General features: G+C 26.1%; 2 protein-coding genes across 3 annotated transcripts in view; one reads left to right on the top strand and one right to left on the bottom strand.

Annotated features, from left to right (window-relative positions):
* LOC114126365 (atrial natriuretic peptide-converting enzyme-like) overlaps positions 1–7,461 on the bottom strand; it is a 155,501-nt gene extending 148,040 nt beyond the window's left edge. The window contains exon 1 of the mRNA XM_050204353.1: positions 7,218–7,461. Coding sequence (XP_050060310.1) covers positions 7,218–7,244 — 27 coding nt within the window. The 5' untranslated portion in view covers positions 7,245–7,461. The remainder of the gene's footprint in view (positions 1–7,217) is intronic.
* A 3,196-nt stretch (positions 7,462–10,657) lies between these two features.
* The window catches only part of LOC114126352 (pyrokinin-1 receptor-like), a 46,013-nt gene continuing 32,777 nt past the window's right edge, over positions 10,658–23,893 (top strand). Inside the window, exon 1 of one of the 2 annotated variants that reach the window (XM_027990283.2) lies at positions 10,658–11,106. The gene's annotated coding sequence lies outside the window, so the exon portion shown is untranslated. The remainder of the gene's footprint in view (positions 11,107–23,893) is intronic. The other variant, XM_027990282.2, reaches the window with a different exon arrangement.

Here is a 23,893-nt window from a genome sequence, read left to right as displayed (position 1 = left end):
GTCTGAAAGTTTCTACAAACATGACATGGAAGCTATAATATAAATTTAGCTGAAATAAAAACGATGATTTTGAAGACGTGAATGTTTTGGGTTAAGGTCAAGAGACCTAACATAAGAACGAAAACATTGTAATCAGCGAGGAAATAATAATGGATGGTAAAATTATTTCTATTTTTAGTCTAAAAAAAAATTTTCAAATCTGATTGTACTTACAATTATTTTATATGATAAAAAAATTATATATAAACTAATATAATATATATCATATGTACAAGACTAAAAACCTAACAAATGGATTCAAATAGGTTTGAAACATAATATTATAATATAAATAGTTTGTGGTGTTAGTGCACTGAATATTAAATTACATTATACCTCGGATTTAATAAGCAATCATTGTCTATTTTATTTCATAAAATTTTTAATATTCTATCAATTAAATTCTAAATATCTACTATGCCTTAAAAGTTATAACAAGCTCTAATTAAATATTTGTAAAGATAATAAAAATATATTTTCATAACTTGTTAACAAATCATTCATAATCATAAGATTATGAAATATAAAATGATGAATTTTTAATAGTTCAAAGCAATAACCTATAGAGCTATAAAATATATTAATTACTACCTATCTAGATCAATTTTTAATTTTTTTTTTTTACGATCACTTATTGTGTACCTATACTTCATTTACATGGCCAAATGAGGAGGTCTCACTAAACTTTGTAAAACAACGTTATACACTCAGAACTTTTAAACATTACATTTTCATGTTTCCAGTTTGTTATGATATAACAAAAACATGTTTGCGAGTATATAATTTATAATATAGGTATATCCATCAAATCAATAAATGCCGTTTATTTTTATTTCAATAATATATTAAATTTATGTTACAACAAAATATGTTATTGTACATTTATTTTCTTAGTGGCCAGTGTATTTAGCAGAAGAATCAAGAGAGTAAATAGTTAATGAGTGAATTGTTATTGATAAGAAATACTAATCTAGTGAATCATATTATTTTTATTATAACAATATTTGCTGACTAATAATTTTTTAAAAATAAATAAATAATGCATAATGAAAATCATTGAATCCTATATTTTATACGAGTACATTACTACTTCTCATAATAATATTGATTTTTATTTTATTACAATTATTGAAATTCTAATTTCAATGTTTAATAATTTGATACAGTAATTATTCGAAAAGTTTATAATTTTCATATAAATTATAATTCGTTGGCATAACCCGTAGATATGTATTTTAAAGAAGAACACCAAGTGTTAGCTCCATCAGGCATTAATACATCATCGGTAATTTTTTAAACATTTTTTTATTTATCTACGTCAACTTATATAAAAATAATAATTGTAATCATGTATTATTTAAAAATTTGCACACCTGTTTTAACTAATACAATTTAAAATTAAAATTCTTTTTTAATTAAATATGCATTGAATTATTTTTAACAAGTCATTTTGTCAAACTTAGAGATTTTTAGTGTATGTCACTTAATACATACTAGGTATTTAAATATTGGTTATTAAGTGGGCGTGACCAGTGTAAACTTAAAGTTACAAGAGTTTTAATTTGTGAGTTCTAAACAAAAGTCAGAGTTTCAATATAGATTTCTGTGACCTTTGAGAGTTCAAAGAGCTTTCTCAGTTGTTAAATTCTTTCTAGAACATATAGGTAAGTTATTATTTTCTGGTCGATATTTTGAGTATACTAAATATACTATATAAATATATTTTATGCCTGCTGACTATCGTTATTATGGAACGGGAAACGATAGTAATATAATACTTATTAGTATGCTGGCAAAGTTAATTGAGCAGCATCTTGGATATAACGCAAAAAAACTCAAATTCGAATCTTTGAGACGGATGCAGCCGATAGAAATCTCTAATCAAAAATGTGACTTTTGCGTACGAATTACCTAGCATTTATTTTTATCAACAAGTAATAACAACAATTTGTATGTTCAGAGAAAAAGTTTTTAATGGAAAACACTCTCCATAATTTATTTTCACTTTATTTTATTCGTACATTACACTACGAGTACATTTCAGATATATTATATACTATATAATTATTCCACTAATATTCCTCTTAACAACAGCTCTAAATATTATATTATTATTTTTGCTTATTTTGAATGTTAACATTAAAATATTAAATCTACTACAAACAGTCGAATTTGACAGTTAATTAAAAGTTGAAATTGTTATAGAAGCTTATGAAAATATTGAATTATTGAAAAATGTTATAAAGATTTTTAATTCCACAATAATACTATATACTAATTATTAATAATCATCTTTATTTTCTTTGAAAGATTTATTTAAACCAAAACAAAGCACAATATTATATTTTCATTATTAATACAACTGTCCAACTGTCATAAACCATCTAACTAATTTCAAACTATATATTATAATTTATAATTCTATGTAAGCAATCAAAATCAACATAATTCCATTTATAATAAATTAGCAGTCAATGTAATATTATTTAATTTTTACGACAAAAATAAGAAAAGTAATATATTTTCATTATACACGTTAATACAATTTAATGTTTATAAAAACGTTATATTATATATTTTTAATTAATTTATGTTCAATCAAAGACAACTAATAGTTACATATTTTATTCAAAAAAAAAAAAATTCGATTTTATCGAACTATATAAATATTTGAATGATTTTAAGAAAAATCAATACATAAGATATTTTAATTTTCTATACTGTTAAGAAATAGTTAATAACGAGCAATTATTAATTACATGCATGGGCACAATTTGGGAAATTGTATGGGGGGAAGCAAACTTTATTTTAAGTCGATATACAATAAACTTAAACTAAATACCTAACAAAATATATCAGTTTTTTGTAAAAATAATTCTTACAAATCTAAAATTCCTTTTTGATAATATTTTTCAAATAAATTTACAAAATATTAAGGGAGATATTGCATTGTTAAATTTTTAAGGGAGGCAGTTGCCCCCCTCTTGACCCTCCCCAAGTTTACGCCTATTATTACATGATTATAATTTCCAATCATAAATAAATTTAAAATGAATCACTTAGATAATCGATATGGTTTTTGAAATTAACATAAAAAGAATTGTAACGATCATTTAATCTATAAATATCTTAAAAGTTATAATATTTAAATAATATTGAAAATATATTACATTATTACATAACATTTATGTTTGATAATTATTTACATCTAATAATTATAAATAAAAACCTTAATAACGAAATGAAATACAAAAAATATTGTGCACTTCCAATTTATAGTATATTCTAAATTCTTTATAGGATAGTTAGGCTTATGTCGAATTCTTTTAAAAGATACACTATCTTACAAAAAAAAAAAAAAAATATTTATAATAAGTCTACACTTGAGGTAGTTTTTATATTATATAGTTGTTTATATTTGATTACAAGTAATCAAAAATATATATATATATATAAAGATACAGTTTTCTTTGGAAGTTTGTTTTTAAATTATGCAAGCAAAAACAAGAAGATCTAAATAATTTAAGAAAAAGTATTACTCAAAGCAGAACTCAATTAACAGTTAACAAAGAAATGTAGATGATTGCTGAAGATAAAAAAAAAATTACGTTAAAAAACTATTTTCAATAGGTAAGCATCATTATTCACTAATGCACAATCTCGCGTAAATTAAAATCTTAAAATGTTACCTATCAATTTTAAGTGAACTTGTAATGACTTATCTAATAAGCATAAACAGTCATCAACATAAATTGTAGTGTACCTATTTCTATCAACACAAATTCAAGTATTATTAATTTTTTTTTGTCCACGATATGAACATTCGTCTTAGAGAAATTCATAAAAAACCTACTTTTGATTATGTTTTCTCATTGTTATGGACAATATATTTATTTCTGAAATTAGATCCCAACAGTTGAATATATATTGAACCAAACCGTCGTAATACTATCGTATTTCTGACGATGAACGTAAAACCACGTTGTACTCTCCGATAACATTTTTGAAAGCAATCAAAATTTCCAGTATCTTCCAGTAGAAGCACTTAATATAATATTAAGCCTGTTATATTTTGTTACATATAGATTATATTACCAGATTTAAAAACTCGATTTAATTTTACGCTCTAAGATAAAATACAAATGTTAAATAATAACTGGAATATAGACAACGATAAAAGCACAGCGTGTAAACCAAATACTTGAAAAAATAATAATACACCAAGATTTAACCGTAAAATGTACCATAACTACCTTAACTACCTATTCAAGTCATGAAACCAAATTGCAACAAAAATGTGACAAGTTTGATGTTACTAAGTAAACGAATCGAATTCGTCGTTAACCAAAATCAAAACGGTCCATTTGTCTCCATTAACTCAAAATTAAAAATTCGTTATATATCTTCGGAGAATCCATAACATCATTCATAAGATCACAAGTTTTTAATTATATATTATAGTTATCAGAAAACAATGAAATAAAAAAAGTTATTAGTTATTATTACTAGTTTGACCTTGAAAAAATCTGTATTAACTATGACGTAACATATACATATAAATACGTGAGTGACAAGTTTTTTTTAAAAAATAATTCTTCAGTCCTTCGAACAACATAACCATTTACAAACTGATCCTATTTTTCCTTAAGGTAATTTAAATTAAAATAAAATAACAATCGATAAAAAAAATATATGGACATTCTTAAATTATGCGGCTTACAAAAAGGTAAAGCAATAAATTCATATTTATAAATATGTTCTAATTTATACTTGACATAATGTTTATCTTCAAATGTTTGATTTATTATTTTGTATGTTTTAACACTTACATATATTTTTTTATGTTTTTGAGATATAGCTAGGGTATAATATATAAAATCACTAATTATACAGTTTATAGAGAAAATTATTTTTGATGATAGGTAGGTATGACACTTATTAGATAAGTATGACGTTTTTTGTATAATGTATAATTTGTATAAAGTATAAATTTAAATAATAATAATAAAATATAATCGATATGTAAAACATTCAAAAATGCTATACTCCATAATTTGTATAATAGATTATTTTACTTTAAGATTACACAAAAAATTTCAAAAAATGTCTTTACAGAAATGTGCTAGATAAGAAAACAAAAGGTATTACCTTAACGTCCTTTTAAATAAAAATATTACATAAATGTAAAGTATTTAGCACAGGTTAATGCAATTAATTTGAGACTAGGTATCCGTTTTGGCTAAGTTATAATGTACTTATACTAGCAGATTTTATACTAAAAAAAATTAAAATAATTATAGTTAGATTATAGTTTTAATCAAAAATCATAAAATATATACATATTGAGCTCATTTAAGTATATTATGTAAAAAAATCTGTATGTAAAAATTATTATTTTATGCATATATTTATTATATATGATAATATGTATATCCATATTCATAATCCACAGTCATGTTGAAAGAGAAGAGAAAACGAGAATAGTCCCCAGTCATAAATATTGTGGAAGATACCTAGCTAAAAACTAAAAAATCCACCTTTTAAATGCATTTAAAAGAGACATACTTTTATAGTTTTATATTAGGTAACAACATTTTGAAGTCTAGTTTCACATGACAAGTATAACATTACTAGAATTAATTAACATTTCCAATTTAATCTTTATTCTATAAATATGTTTAATTTAAAATTTATGTTCATGCTTATAAATGTTTGAGTTATAATTATTACGTTTTTACAAGTATAAAAAAATATTTTTTATTGTATCTATGGGTCAACAAATCAAGAGAAAATGTTAATAACTTACAATATGTAGAATATACATATTATTATCATAGTGACACATTGGTTTTCTCAATTAATTTATTTGTTGTATTTTTAATTTGTTGAAAGGATAAATGTTTTATAAAGAATATCTACATACCCATATTTTAGCAACGGAGTAACAGGCGCAAAGAGTATACCCATTAAAAAAAAATTAAATGTTTTTGAAAAAATGTCAAAAATGATGATCTCATGAAATGTATTGCTTCAAAAAATATGTGATAATAAAACGTTCAATACATTTAATTAAAATGAAAAAATTAGTATTTGTAAAAATGTGAATCTAAAATCTGAAATTAAACAAACAACAAAAAGAAAAATTAATAAATTTAATTTACTATAACCTATATTATACTAATCGAATACATTGAATCATTGATATCATTGAAATTAAACTAAAATTTTATTATTATTGTCCAAAATGTCTAAAAAAAAAATATTTTTCCTATCTGTAATGCCAAATAAAACATTAAGAAACACATTCCTGACTAAGCAATTATAAATTATATTATAATAATAATGAAATAGAATATTTTAAGTACTAATGACAGGGACATATTAACGCATGGACATTATGGGTATTTGTCCAGGGCCATGCAAACTATAGGTAGCCCGCGTACTAGATTTAATTCTTTTAATGTTAATTGATCCTTTAACTCGAAGAACTTCAAAGTACATTAAAAATGCTTACTAAATATATATTATATTTTTCATTGGCATATAAAATATAGGTATTAGATTAGAAGTACTCATAATAAAATGGTGTATTATTATACGATACAAGTATTAATATCGTTGATTGGACATAATTTTGACAGTTGACAGATATATATAAATTATGATCCAGGATTCTAACCTGTATATTTTATGTAATAATTATTTATGTATAATATGTGCATACTTACCCACATAAACATATACATAATAATATAATATAGATATGCCTTATACAAATTATAAGACCGTAGTATAGTCAGATATTAATATTTTTATTAATAAAATTTATTTTTGGAATATTCTAGTTATAAAACTGAGCTGTGATATTGTAATAACAACAAACATGTATACTGTATAATGCACAGTAGTTGGCAGATATAGCCAGTATTGACTAATATTATTGTTGTTATATTTAACAATAATAATTTTATTTACAATTTATAATAATAGATCCTTTTATTATTTTATTCGAGGCCTCAAAAATCCTAAATCAGGCACTTACTAATAACTAATAAGTAGGGTGGATGTTAAAAATCTTCATATTTTGAATTAAATTAATTAAAATCAGTTAAAACTTTGAAATTCGAATTAATATATTATCCAAATTTGAAAATTACAAATAAATTATAGGCATCTACCTTAGGTTTATTTCGTTTTACCGCCATCGCTTCGTCGCTGTTTATTTCACCGCCAGTTTTTTCAGTGTTTTCACTGCCGTTTATTTCGCCGCTACCGTTTCGTCGTCGAACGCGTAATAACAAACCTTCTGTAAAGCCCCAGCTCCGTACGTAAATAAGCGCATTTCATTGGCTCATTTGAATTTCGCGGAAACATATTAATTAGGTTTATTTATACTTTTTCTAAACTATAGTACAGGTATCTGTGACTTTACCAAACACCCTTTTTTTTGAAATATTTTAGCAGTGACACCAATATGAAAAAATCTTATTACAGTGATGCCCGCGTTGCCACTCGTCCGCTGCGCTGTGCTTTGACAAAAAAAAACGAAAATATCCCTCGACTTGCTATGCATCACCACCTCAAGTTGGTCGCTGAGTAACTACCGTATAAACTAACTTACCACTCTCATCATTTTTCGGGCAAGTGCGAAATGGTTATAATAAACAATCGCGGCGAAATTACCAAGTCCGTCTACCTTTCTGTAACTGTTGCAATTGAAGAATAGAAAACTTTTATTTTGCTTAGTAAATTTAAATTAATTAAAATGTATTTACGATTTATAATATTTAAAGAACGATTGAACAGCTCGGTGTATTATCTATCGAAAATAAAATTATCAACATTGAAAAAACTGAAAATATAAACTTTTAAGAGTATGCTTCCATTAAATTAAGAAAAATTGAAAGGTAAGTTACCTACGTATTTTTATCATATCAATATTTTAATTTTATTTTTTTTAAGTTTAAAATGTTAAAATATTGTTTTCTTAATAAATAGTTCAAATAGTATTATATATTATTGCTTATAAGTAATAGTCTGGGGAGGAACGAATATTTTATATTTTCCCTCGAACAAATTATAGTCGCACAGCAGTAAAAATTGAACACCTAATTATTATACATTTTTATTTTTATTTTTATTAATATTCTTTTCACAAGTATTATTATTCAAACTATTATTGTAATAATAAATTATTATTACTATAAATGGCTTATATCCTACACAACGATAGTTAATAATTTAATTGTTTAAGATTTTCGTGAATCTACAGTTTGTGTATAGTACATAATATACAAGCTTCATACTTATATATATATATATATATAAATTACTAAAACTTTAACCAAACAATTCCTTCTATTTCATTTTATACCAGATTTAATAACAATGCATAAAAATGCTTGTTTGAGTGTAATACATTCGTTTTTCACTACATAATGACACATCCGGAACAAAATATAATAAATTGAATTTGGAAAATAATGTATTTTTTGCCCCGAGTAGGCATTTCATTTGAAACAAAACAAAATGTAACATTGCATGAAATACCCGCTAATAGGTACTATAAGTGAATTATTTTTAAGACACGGTAATGCTTTAAAGCTGAGTACGGTATTTTGAAAATCATAATATAACATGATCACCCATAATGATATTATATGTTTACCGTGCGAGAAGAAGACGTAAATATAATTGTTCGTTCACTATGTTGTATAAGATTATAAGAGAAAAAAATCTCTCTGAAGCTGAACACACGTTATGTCAATTGGGCGTGTGCTGTGGCGATTCACGGTTATATCAACCATGATATTATTTTATGGTAATAAACTAATAAATATATATTAGATATCTTTCTTTCGCGGATCGGTCCACGAACGATCGTCAGAAACGTGATTTGCCTAGGAAAACGGATAAGGAGATAAATACCTATAGCAAAACCCGCACGTGTAATAGTATTATAATATTATGCAGATATAAAAACATAACAAGACAAAAACCGGTCGTTGTCGTGTGTCGATGAGTGGAGTAATTTTATTTTCCTTGCGCTACCTGTACAGATTATTTATTAATTATTACTATTATAAATTATTATTATAATTATTTGGTGTTGTAATTATAACAGTCTGCTAACAGTCGGCTGCGAATTTTATGGTCTCTAGCTCGTATTTTTTTTTCAAATCAGTATATCCTATTGAATAATGAATAAATACATAATAATATTATTACGAGTATGACGGTATGTTCACAAAAAATCTATATCTTTACTCTGTACTTTATGATTGAGATAAAATTGCTAGAACTATATAGTGTACTATAAATGTTTTCATTATTAAAAAAAATTATTTTGAATTACATTTTTTTAAATACTTAATTAAAATTTAATAAAACAATAGATACAAATTTATTTAGTTAATTTTTAATTTACTGATTTGTAATTAAAATAAATTAATATATTTCTGCAAGTGTATACGCAATGTTTGTGGATTGAATTGTATAAAAATATTTTTAAACTTCTTTTTCCTAGAAAGTATTTTAATGATTGAACTGTATGTTTTAATAATGTTACGGTTAATATTAAAACAATTCTATCTGTTAAATGGTATGAAGTATCTCATAGAATTAAATTTAAATGTTATATTATATATAATATATGTAATGTGAATTTATATTCAAAATGTATGGTCAACATATAACGTGTGTATAATGTATATATAATATATAACTTATTAGTCCTGAATACCTAATGTATCAAAATTTTCATTTTTTTTTTTTTTCTATTATAGACTATAATAAGAAGTATAAAACTGTATAGTAAGAATTTAGGATGATCTCTTTATTCACAATTTTGACCTAAAAATAAAGCTTTGATTAATTCTATTAGTTCCACATTATATCTTGATCAAATGGAGATCGGGAAAAATCTAGATTAAGAATTACGATAAAAACATATTATATCAAATATTGCGAATACTGTTATACGTAAAATCGTATGAGCATTGATTTTAGTCAAATTCTTTATTCAAATCAAAAAAATAAATTCGCATTATATCCCCCTCTTCCGCACGTTTTACATATTTATATTCCTTTCGTTACAGATAATATTATAATTTATAACCTATTGACGAGATTTATGACAGTCGATAATGACCAAACTCAATATAATTGATATTTCTAAAACAGTGAAAAATCCAAACTAAGGACGTCTGATAAGTACCTACAAATATCTTTTTTTCGGTTTAGAATCGACGGTGCCGTGGGAACTGCTTTCGCATTGCTTCCGCGACCTACAAATATCTACCTTCATTAAAATCAAAAAAATTGATTTCGGGAATGAGACATGTTGGCCAAAAAATGAAAAATGCACCTATTTATTCCAAAAATAGAACAAAACACAATCCAATTCAAAAATGTTTTTAAAATAAGAAAAAATTAAACACCCTATATTATGAAATAATAAATTCGTTAATAGTGGAAATTTTTCGTTTTTTTTTTTTAGAGGGGGATTCTTGATAATTATAATATAGGACTAAACATGTGTCCGTGTGTGTACGATAGTACAACAACGGACCACCTCCGAGGCTCCGCGGGTTTCGCCAGCAACGAACACCGGAACACCCCACGCATGTCAGTCGTGCGTTCACCGTCCGTGTGCGAGTCGCTTTTTCGCGTTTCGGGAAAAGTATATATAATATTATGTACGCAAGTATACGTAAATAGCGCCGTGACTGCCGTAAATCGCAGTGACGATTTCGAGGATTTTTGTTTTCATATAGACATATAGTATTGTAATATAATTTAATATTGATCTTTTTCGCATTCATCGATTCAATTCAATTGTTTGTTGTTTTTTTGCGATTCGTTTTCGGATTTTTCTCGAGTGCCGGCAGTCGTGTTTTGCGTTTATATTTGCGCTTGTGTCATCCCCGCAAGCTTTTCAAAATATCATTATTGTCATTTTAAATTTTTTTTATCTTAGTTATTTTTTCCCCGATCTCTTATTACTTCCGAGATTATTGCCTTGTGATATTTTGAAACAGTGATAAATTACGATCTCATCGATACCGAGTGAGTATAGTAATACTTTTATGTACCTATATCTGCCTCGCGTATTATCCGCATGATAGAGTATTATAATATCATAACTATGAATCATCGGGTATAATACGTCAAAATTTAAAATAGTATAAAGGGGAAATGTGATTTTAATATTTTTTGATACATCGAACGTGTTGATTCACCCATGGAATATGTCTATACATATATATATATATTATTATACATGGATACACGATTTTATAACCACGATGTACCTACCCACAATTTTTTTTTTTTGGGCAATTCAAACCAAGTTTTTATAAATTTATTCAACTGATTTTGGAATATTGAAAAAAAAATCCCAAAACGTCATTAGTATCCGTAAAAATAAGAAATACAATGCAAACTCTTTAAGCTCTAGCCTACATATAGATATTTATTGCTTAAAATTTATAACCATTGTCCGTTTTTGATTCCTCTAGTATTTAATCGATTTGGATTTGATTACTCAAATACAACAGCATGTTATAATTGTTTGTTTCCTAAAAATTCAAAAACTATGCGAATATATTAGATATATGTTTATATTTCTTGATCACTTAATATAATAACATGCATAATGCTTATATTTGCAAGTTTACTTGTATAAGTTGATTGAATCCTTCAAAATAACACAGTATCAATTCCACAATTCCCAAAATGTTGTAGTAATAACGTCTTATAAAAATGTAAAACGTATTGAATAAAACTTGACATTAGTTTTGAAAACTTGTTTTTTAGTTAGGTACTTGTAGTAAAACTAGAGGAGTTAATACAAAATTTTCCTATACAATATGTCTTGGTGGAATTTTTTTATAATTAGTTTATTTTCTCATAAAAAATTCAAGAAGATAGATCATGAAATTGAAAGCAATTTAATGTTAAAGCATTGCTAAATGAATAGCTTAAACTTTTAAAAATAACTTATCAGTATCTAAATATACATAATATACTTTGAAATCTAAGATTGGTGAGCACTGAGCATGTAATGTAATATTTTTAGAATATTTTATAAGTAATTACTAATTACTAATTACATATGTAATTTACATACAATAAAATGTATGATCTGGTAATTTTAGGTATAAAAAAATATTATCAATAAAGCTATTTTTATAACGTTAGTATTATATAATATGTCTATATAATATTTATTACTTAAATGAAATCCATTTCTGTTTTTCACATTGCATTTTTTAATAACGATTACATAACTCATTACTAACGAGTTGGTTTATGATAATTTTATTTATTTTTTTTTTTACAGTTATTATTTTTGTTAATCTTAGATGAAAAATTAAAATTAACTTTAGAATTATGAAAGTACTAGAGATTTGTGTTTCATAATTCATTGATTAGAATCTTAAAATTTTGAATGATAAAATCCTTCCTTTTTGGTTTCAAACATAAATAAAAAAATGTCGTAGAAATTCGAAATCTGCCGCAGTAAACAAATCCAATCTCCTACAGTACCCTAATAGTTTTGTCTAGGTAAAATGTATACAATATTAAAGATAAGTTTATACATTCAAAACAGACATATACATTTTAAGTTTTATTTAAAATAAATTAAATAATTTTGAATACCTACTATAAAATTGTAAAATGTTCATGAAAAATATATGCATTCTAATAAAACAAATAATAATTGCGAAATTAAAAAAATATTTAAAAAAAAATGTTGAATATAATATTATAATTTATATGAAACAAGAATACAATTTATGATTTTTATATTTAAACATATCATATAAAATATATGAAAATTTAATATTAATATAATACTAAATACTTTTAGCATTATTGTTTTAGTTAAAAACTATTTCTATATGAAGTCAGCTTTATTTTAACATAGCATCCAGATTTGTATGATAAAGATAAAATGCAACATTTTTATTTTTATACAAATATGACTTTGGTGTTTTATTATCACTAAATGTTTTATAAAAAATTACCCTTTTTAAACATAAATAATTAATTAAGTTATTTAAATATATAATATAATAATAGCTGTCAAGCTAAATGTAGTTTCAATAAATGTATTGAAATTATTTTTTATGGAACACAGTTTATCATGTTTAAATTTATATTCAAATATATTCTAATAAATATATGAGCTAATATACAAACGTTTCAACATTTTAAATACCATATAATAATATAAGATTAACATTAATTGTAGGTAGGTAAACAAAAAAAAATGTATTTTCTATAACATACCTATATAATGCTGTTTAAATCTTTTAGATATAACATTTATTATAATCATCATTCAAAGTTTTTAAAAACAAATTCATACATATATATTATAAAAACCAAGTTTATGTTTACTTTTATTTGACATGCTAAACTCATATAGTCATATATGCACCTACTGTAATTTGTAAAGTCAAGTGAAATTGGGTACTGTGCCAAAATGTCTTCTTCGAGTTGCCAAGGTTAAGGAAGATATTTGGTTATCTGGTCCTGAAAATTTTAAATTAACATACTTAAACGTTTTAATCTGTTGACTGAATTTTATTTATTAGTTATTTCACGTAATTTTTGTGGCTTTGATTAATATAAATTCCAATCATGACCATCTATGGTCATATTGTCTTGAATATGTTGAACTGTTTAAGTTTATAATATTTCATGTAATTTTGGTATTATGACTAATGACGTACAAGCAAAATTCACAACCACGTGCTAATATATAGACATCAGGTAAAATTTGTCCATTGTATAAAATTTGTTTCTTCTACGAAAATAGTGACTGTGAGCTAAGCATGATTTAATGATTTGACTGTTAAAATCGCTGCTTTCCGATATTTTCTAAATTGGATTTTTCATATAAAATACGCTGTATTAAATACATATTTTATTTTTTTTAAACATTATTCAAAACATCCAGGAAGTTGTTTTCCTATGCGAAGGCGTAATATGATAACAAATAGTGGAACACATAATATTATTCCGGTTTCATTTTACAAATATTCGTCTGTATTTGACAAACCAAATTAAATGCTTTTGTTTACCGAAAAACGTTGGTTACTCCGACGAACTCGGGTATGCGCGTTGTTTTTTGTCGTGCAAATGAAACAAGCGATTTTCATTTCTTTCGAAGAAGGAACAGTTGTCTTGTGCAGACTATAATGATTTATTTTATTTTATAGATCAGTTTTGTTACCGGAACGAAACTATTTATTTAGATCTACGAGTTGTGCGAATAAATATCTTAAATATTTTCATTATGTGGTGACCGCTGACGGTAGTTATAGTAGCATTGATGGGTCTACAACATAATGTTATAATAACATTGTCATTTTATAATAGTGTCTTTTAAGCGTCCAGTAACTTTTAAACGACCGAAGAACACACGAGATTTACAAAATTTCTATCTCATGATGATGTAGAATAAGTTAGAAAATCACATTTTACACCATGTCCATTAAATTGGCCGATAAATACAACATATATACTGGACCATAATAAAAAAAAACCCCGATCTGGAGGTCCATTACAAGCGATCAAAATACAAAAGTTTCGCTACGGTTTTTATTTAACTTTGACCTAAAATACACGCCAAATATGACTCAATACGATCTCGTGGCATGGCATAGTCATTATCAAGGCGGTATCATATAATAGTATTATAAGACCGTAGTTTGTCAATTATTATTGTTGCACAGTGCACACACAAGTGCATAATAAAATAAACCTACATAACAACTTACAACCGAACAAATCGGTTCAACGTTTTAATATAGTGATACAACTTATAATAGTACCGAAAAAATTTTTATCGTTTTAAAAAATGATATAGCAAGCTCGTGGAACATAAAAAATTAACATATGATTTCAAATCGATGATGTGATTAAAACGATTTCTTTTTTTAAATTATTAGATATATGCTTGAGTTGAGATACCAAATAAAATAAATACACAAATAATTGTATAAATAAAAAAAATTTAAAAAATTACAAGATATAGCCAAGTATGATAAACATGTTTTATTCTGAACGATGTAGAAGCACACAGATGCCTTATTTTCATGAGTTGTTTTCTTTACTATTACAACCACAGCAACACGATATAAATAAAACGAATATCCATAATACCGTGATGTCAAACTCGTCTTTATGTCATTTCATATAGGAAAACCTGCTATAAGCTATTTTCAATTGATTGCAATTATAATTACACATTCTTAAAATAATATATGAGTCATACATTTTAAAACCAACATAAAAACTATAAGAATGACATTTTTTCACCAAAAATAAAGTTTTTCCGATTTAATCTTTCTTTACTTTATAACAAATACAATAAATCCTACAATCAAATGGTACAATAGTTTTAATTATTGAACTTAAATCTTTTGCTGTTTTTATTTATTATAATTTAGCATGAAATCAATACACATTGTATGAAATGCATTTCTATAAAAACGTTCTTTGTAATTGAATCCTAAAAAACACGATAAAAAATGTACTTAACTATAGAAGATTTAATGTGAATTTGTATACCGCCTTTATATATTTATTTAAAAAAAAAATTATCACAAACCTAACTCAAATCATGATAATAACAATACGATAGATACTGGAGTAATAAACTACAATATTATCACCCTGCCATCTAAAATAATAATTTAATAAACATTTAAATTTACTTAAATATATTATTCTGTTGACGCAACTAAAATATAGTAAAAAAAAAATTCATAATAATATTATTAAATCTAAACATTTTGTAATAAGCAGATACATTAAGAACTAAAAGTCATTAGATAGCTCATGAATGTTCTATAAAAACTCACCAGATAATACCTATCTATTATTTAAACAAACCATTTGAAAATAAAACTTTAGTAGTTTAGTACAGAAATAATTGTGAATTTAAATAATTAGGTATACAAATAAGCATAAAAATACTATTTTATTGTACTTATAAAAATAAGAATCTAGTAATCCAATACAAATATGCTAGTGAAACATCGAAGGAAATAATATTACAATTTATGTATTTATATTTATATATTTTTCTGCATTGTTCAGCCTACAGCTCTACTAAATTTAAAAGACCGCGTGGCTAGATGTGTTTAATGGGAACACGTATTATGTGTTTGGCATATTTTTGACGTGATAGATAACTAATCTAGATTTCATACTTAAAAAAAAAATTTTAAAATCCAGTAATTTTTAACAAATTGTCCGAATGATAAAATAGTAAGTATTAAATAAAGCATTTTGAATATGTAAAAATAATAGATTTTTAATTAGCTGTGACCTCTATATTACATACTTATATAATACAATAAGCTTAATCACCCATCTCAGCCAAGAATAATAGTAAATATTAATTTTAAACTTAATACTATTATATTAAAAAATAATTTTAAAAGTAATTAAACTTATTAAACAAATAACTTATCGGGATTTTGTTAGTAAAAAGTATCTCTATTTCTTCAGATTTATTTTATTTTGCTGTCTTCCCCATTTATTGCCCGAATGTTATTGGGAAGTACGAAATCACCCCTCTAAAGTACTATCTGTGTTCGATATATAATCCATTTTACTAGCCTGCTCACTTTCAAAAAAAAAAATCTACACGCCATTGTAATCGCTTCTTTTGGAATCTTAAATAAATTGTGTTTTAGTAGAAACACACACACACACACACACTGGTGCATCAACTAACATATGATTTATTACAATATATAGTACCTACAATATAAAATCTACATGGTTGTTACAGTACAATATATTAAAATGATATTCAAATAATTCATACATTAGTATAAATAGTTTAAATGTGTAATATTATAATAATGTAATGTCTTATATATTTTTTAGTATTATTCGAAACATAAATGTGACGAATTCTGATAAATCTAGTTTGAAATTTTGTTTGCTTACATCTTCAGTTTGGATAATGTTAAGATTTTAATCTTTTTGTACTTAATATTCTCTTGACTCTTTTAAATTTATCATGAATAATAATAATAATAATAATATACAAAGATGAACATTAAAAACAGTTAAAATTGTTAAAAATTGAGCTTTTGTAATTTAAAAAGTATCACGCAAATATGTCGATCAAATAATAAAATAGAAAACTTAATATTAAAAATATCGATTAATAATATACTATAAAATCCCCGATGCGCATATTTTTTCAACCCTGTGAATGACACGTTTTGTCAAATCGATTTAAAAGATACGCTTTAGTATTGAAAACTTTACATGTATAAGAAAACAAATACTTCTTTGTATTAAATATATAACAATATATCTTTATTAATAATACTTCTATTTTAATTTTATAAACTAAGATTATTATTATAGTCTCTATATTTACTCATTTCAATCAAATACTTTTATGTAATTCTGTACATTATCTAATTTTCGAAATTAAAACATTTTGCTCATCAGTAAAATATGTACCATATTATTATACAATCGATATAAAATATCATATTATATTATTGAGATTCAATATTTTACATAACCATAGATACATAAATGTTTTCAATTTTTTATTTTATAATATGTTCAAAACTCTTTATACGCCTAATTCATCTTCCTTTAGTCCAATTCTTTAGTTCTATCTGTTAAATATTCATCATTTTTGTCTAGTCATATTTTTCTTACCATTCGTGATTCGTATTAGCCATTGTTATTATTACTGTCGTCATTTTAATGCTTATATTAATCGTTCCATATATTTTGTTTGTACAATCAAATTTTTTGTCATCATGCCCACGAATTTGATTACTGAGATTCATAATAATAGTTCATTTTATCAAATTTATTCGAAACGTCAATGCACGTGGAAACAAATTTACCACAGTTAACACGTGGCTTGCAATTTTATGCGAGGGACTGCGAGACACACCATGTAAACAGTATTATACATTCTCTACAAATGTCATATTGTGTGTGTTATGTTCACTGCAATATTATTATAAATAAATTATAATACACTTTGGTTGAGACTATATTCTGTGCACCGACGAAACAATAAACATGATACTTTACAACTCTATCGCCCTCGCCCAGCCGTTGTCGTTGTACGCGTAGAATGTAAGACAAAGCGTATAGGTCTTGATCTTAAGGTCGGATTATAATATATACCGTCATCCACAATACAGACATCGCGATATATATATATATATATATATATATATATATATATACAAAAAAAATAACAAAACTTAAAAATACAACGTGGCTATATTTTTCAATACCGTTTTATTTTTATACAATCGCGCATAATATAAGTGTCGTCTGACGACGACGGTGGCGCGCGCAGTATAATAATTGCGTGTCAGTCGTAAAATTAGTCTTTGAAGCTCGCTCGCGACTCACTCGATATGATCATTCATGTGCACCGCTGCTGAAATGAGTGTTTCGGGTAATCGCCAACAAAAAAAAAAAATGCAAAACACTAGCTTTGATATTTAAACACCATTAATTGGCTGGTAAAACACCACAAACTATTATCGACGTCAAAAATGTAAAAATATTGTTTTCATGAATTGAAAGTTTGTTTTTATTTCCAGTAACTACTAACTAGTCATTTAATCGTGGTCTCAGCAACTCTTTAATCTGTTTTTTTTTTCAACAAATGCACATTTTTATATAAACCATTAAACTCAATGTATAAATATTAATTTAAACATTATATAGTTCAGTTAAGAAAATTATAAGTGGAGAATAAGTCGAATTTTGAAAAAGAGCTTTTTTTGAAATTAAACTTGTATTATATAATAATAATAGGTAGCCAAATAAATATATGCAATCATACAGCCTTATAAAATAATTGTATATACATTTTGGTCCCCTTTATTACAGTTTTTCTTTTAACGGATAATATAAACAAACATATTTCTATTTTATATAAAAAAAAAAACCAAATTTGATTGAAATAAATTATTTTTTTATTATTATCGGCACATGACCAGTGATGAGTTTGGATTGGCCAAGAAACTGTATAGATTGTGTCGAAGCACAAAGGTTATATCTTATATTATTATATATTCTTTTGGATCTTAGTGTCAAGAATGCTTGGAAATTAACCTTTGATACGTTTACTAAATAAAAACAACAGTCACGAAACGCCAAACTATATCCGAGTTTGTTGTACGACTCCATCAAACACTACAATACTAAAACAATAGTCATATTATATATGGTCGAATTCGACATGTCGTTAATCGTTAGTCGATGTATACACACACGCGATGCAGCATTAAGACGCCCACATATACCGCCGAGTACCAACTCTTATTTTAATGCGTTTACGCTGTCGGTCGATTAATATATAATAATAAAGGTAGGTACGCGTTACCAGTGGGGGTGCAAAAGCATTTCTTTCGCAGCTCCACACTCACAATGATCAATCGTATTGCACGCGAGACATTTATATCCGACATAACACCGGGGGCTATCGTTTATATGTATCAAAAAATAACGGATCGGTAGGTGGTGGTAAAAATACGAGCGACGTCATCGTAGTTCGGCGGATAAAGGTTAGACGCCGTTTGTTGCATCAACTGTGTTATTATATAAATCTCGTAAATCGAATTTTCATCGTTTCGGAAGCTACACAAGGTCGTACACGATGATATTGCGTTTAAGCGGCGATCTATAAACCCCGTCGGCGAATAAACAATACATACAATAGGAAAATGGCAAACGTCGGCATATCGTCGTCGTTATATGCGTGACGCGTGTGCGATGTGTTCGAGAAGTAGTTTGTTGGTGTATTATATAATATATATCGAGTAACCGGACACGGAAGTGGTGGCTGACCGTGACACAAATCCGATAGTAAACATACCTGGACGACGTCGATGGTGGTGGCCATTATTGTGGTTAAGGAGCTTCGTGTATAGCGAGAGAGCCAAAGAGGTATAACCGCAAAATCTTCAATCGGATTTCGCAAAGGCTGAAACGTGGTTTTGAAACACGTTCGGTATCGAGCTTACGGGTAAAACGCAACGCGAATATTCTGAACAAAATTAAGGATCTGAAGGGTTGAACGTGAAGGATTTTACAATCTTAAAACGTGGTCGGTAAATTATAGCTATACTATATTGACTAGATCTGCTCCGTCTGCTAGTAATATGATATTGTTACACTAATGCGTTCGGTGTTAAGAAATTCAATTATTTTAATATCGGAACATTAATACGTACTAGCTCGATAGGGATTTTCACAAAACAGGAAGTTCAGCATTTAGTATACATAAATATAATACGAACAACGAAATTGTTTACTACATTATTATACACTTTTCAATACGCGTTATGTATTTTTTTTAATATAATATTGTATTGTATGGGTACAATTATTATGTAAGCAATTTATTTTTAAATGTTACGATTAAATATTTTTTTTAACTCATTTTACCGTAATATCATATAGCCGTATTATTATGCTACCATTATTTATTATGACTTTTAATAAAATAAAATTACGTTAAAATGCTCAATCAACATTATATCGGCAGTTTTGATTTACATATTATTATAATATCGGATAAGATTGTCGAGTTATTCTAGGACGCTATTTGGTTACCACCAGCATATATAATAACATTAAATTGACCTAAAGCGAACGCGTCGATGTACGCGTTTATGTGTATATTATATAAATATTATTATGGCAGTGTGAAAATTTAAAGACAGTCAAAAATCCAATATCTACACTTACACCCTTTTCGACTTTATGAATGCAATATATATGAAAAATTATGGATATTCTGGGCATGAAAATTGCCAATGACCTTCTATACACGCAATTACCATATTAAACTATACTGTGTACTAGCGCATACTATTATATTATAGTTGCAATATACGCGATAGACGTGTAAAATCGCTCGGAAATATTAGCATCATCGTTGTAAATCGTTTGTTCGGAACGAGAAAAAAAGGACGTTTTCAAAACACTACGACACGACCACCATAAATCGTCATCACAAACAATATAGAGATTATGTAAAATATTATTTTGGAAAGAAAAATTGCAAACGACGTATCGAACTTATTCCGCAGACGTTTAGGACGCACGTGTACCTATATAGAGTTTATATATTATAGACGGTCGTCGTTATCCTTACTTGTTCTGTTCGTTTTCAATTCATAATTTATTGAACGGCGACGTACGGTTATGTACACTATATAGTATATACAATATACATTGTATGTATGCAATCCCAATGACACGGACAGTAATATAATACAATAATATGACTTCGACGACAACACGTCTTCGACGACAACACGTACCTAAACATTCCATGAAAATCCGACGGACATATTATTTGCTTAACTAAAACGGATTCCAAACAAACATTGAACTTGTTAGGTATTCATAAATACTTTATTTGCATTTCGAATACATTTGATCATCTTACAAAAATATTTACATCAGGCGATACTTTTAACAGTGAACCCGTTATCTCGAAAAACAGAAATGTTATTAAACATTTACCCAAAGAAATTCATCTATTCTCATTTACCTAAATACTTACTATATATTTCATACACTCATTCATTCGCGAGTTCAAACGCAAATTTCAAATACCTTTCAAAAGTATTTTGAACAAGTAAAAAGATATAGGACAATACTACATTTATAATTGGCATTCCTTCACAGAATTTTACATACTGTTGAAATACCTACGTATAATACGACGGATGATAGGGAAAAAAGTAAGCAAACGGATACGATCACGTTTGGAATTTACATAGTTACATAGTTTTTTTTTTTTTTTATTATTTTTTTTTTTTATGTAGTTGTTATTAAATAACAAACCATCTTGAATAATGTATCTTTTTTTTTAATTTAAATGTTTATGTATATATATGTTTAACATATCTATATGTATAGTATAATTTATATTATTTAATCATTGTATATAATTTTCAAATATAAAACAAACGGTTTTAAATCTCCCAAAAAAATTTTATTAGTTGGTATAGAAGAATAATAGCCGTTTTTTCGCGACTCTCTCACCCTCCCCCCAAAATCATACCATACAAATGTTGTATGCATAATATATTATATGAAGATAATACAATTATTTTGCATACATATCTGAATAGAATAATATGACATGTGCGATACCGAATTTTACATATCTAAATATTCAAATATCGTCACTACAACAGCCAAGAGACCTATAGTACAGGGTGTGAGGAATACGATAAAGTATTATTTTGTTAATTTTAGTTTATTTATGATTTAAAATTGTTTATACGTATCCTACACATATTTTTAATAAACATTGATAACGTCAAATATTAACCAACGCCTACTTGTCAAAATATACCAAACATCTATTTTAATAAGTGTACCAGCCAATAATCGCGAAAAAATAATTCTTAGTATATAGATAAGTACGCTGGTGCAATAAATACTGTTAAGTCGTTATAACACGATAGACTTACAGAAAGTCTCCAGTTTTCGACATAATAATATTTTGGCGTACTCGTATGTGTTTTACATTTGTGCGTTGTATTAATAATATTATAAACAGGCCTGCTGCCAAAAATATTACGATTGACCGGCCGACAATATTTTGACCAACGTAATGTTTTTTTCTCCGTAATTCATCTAAATTTTACGTTCGACCACTGTACCATTCTTTTGTATTATCTAGATAGAGTATTTTTTATAATGCGCGTGGAAGTTCGGCGACTTTATCTGTAAGTTCGTTTTAAACGTCTTGATTGTACCTTAATGTATTCAGCGTTTTCGTATTTCAACAGTTAACCCCATAATTTATTAGGTAGTTTATAAACGTGTAATTAAATCACATATTACAAATGCCGTTGTTTGTTAACTTGAAATTTAATATTAATGTATTAATAATTAATAATAATGGACAAAATGCACATTATCAGCCGATACAGTTGTGCCCACATTAAAATATAATAAAAAATTAAAATGATACCATTTCATTCATTTCAAACTTGCAAAATACTAGTAACTAAAAATATATTATTTGAAACTAATTTCACGGTTACGGTCTACCCACTGACATTACATAATTTTTTTTCAAAACAAAATGCCTTCTTTCGTGAAATATTTATAAACTTTTATAATTTATAAGCTTTTATTTGAAATTTAATGCGCGATTAAATTTCAACTCACGGTAATATTTTTATAATTCTATTTGATAGGTAATATTTGACTTAAAAATATTTTTACCTTAGTGATAATTAATAAACATGATCCTTTACTTACTTATTGACAGATACTAAATTGATCAGGGTTTGTCACTTATTTAATAGCGTTATCTATATGAATATTTTATACAGATAACAAAACCGTTTTATCGTTTTCCCTCTTCAACTATGGCGTAGGTATATATTATTTTAGATAGACTTATTTTGAAACTTTTGACAACAAATTTTAAACATTTATTTTCTAACAATAAAATAATGCCACGAATGTAATTATTGTGAAATTCAAACATTTGCGTTAATTTTTAATTTTCCAGTTTAAATGTTACAAATAATAATATAAGATACTCATTATATTGTGTTTCAATAAATTACAACCGGATAATATTTTTTATTTCTTCATTTTATATTGCCTTTATTTTTTTAAAGCACTAACCAAGTAAATTCAAATATGCAATTGCCGAGTATATTTGTTGTATGATTGTACTGTTATATAAAACGAGTAAAATTATGTTATACTAAATTATAAAAAAAAAACATTATAAGCAAAGGTGATAACTGCGATAGAACGAAAGTTGAGGTAGAAAACATATTAT

This window comes from Aphis gossypii, chromosome 3 (genome assembly GCF_020184175.1).
Source record: "Aphis gossypii isolate Hap1 chromosome 3, ASM2018417v2, whole genome shotgun sequence".
In the NCBI taxonomy this organism is placed as follows: Eukaryota; Metazoa; Arthropoda; class Insecta; order Hemiptera; family Aphididae; genus Aphis; species Aphis gossypii.
The sequence above is the reverse complement of the archived record's forward strand: the minus strand, read 5'-3'. Positions and strand labels throughout refer to the sequence as shown.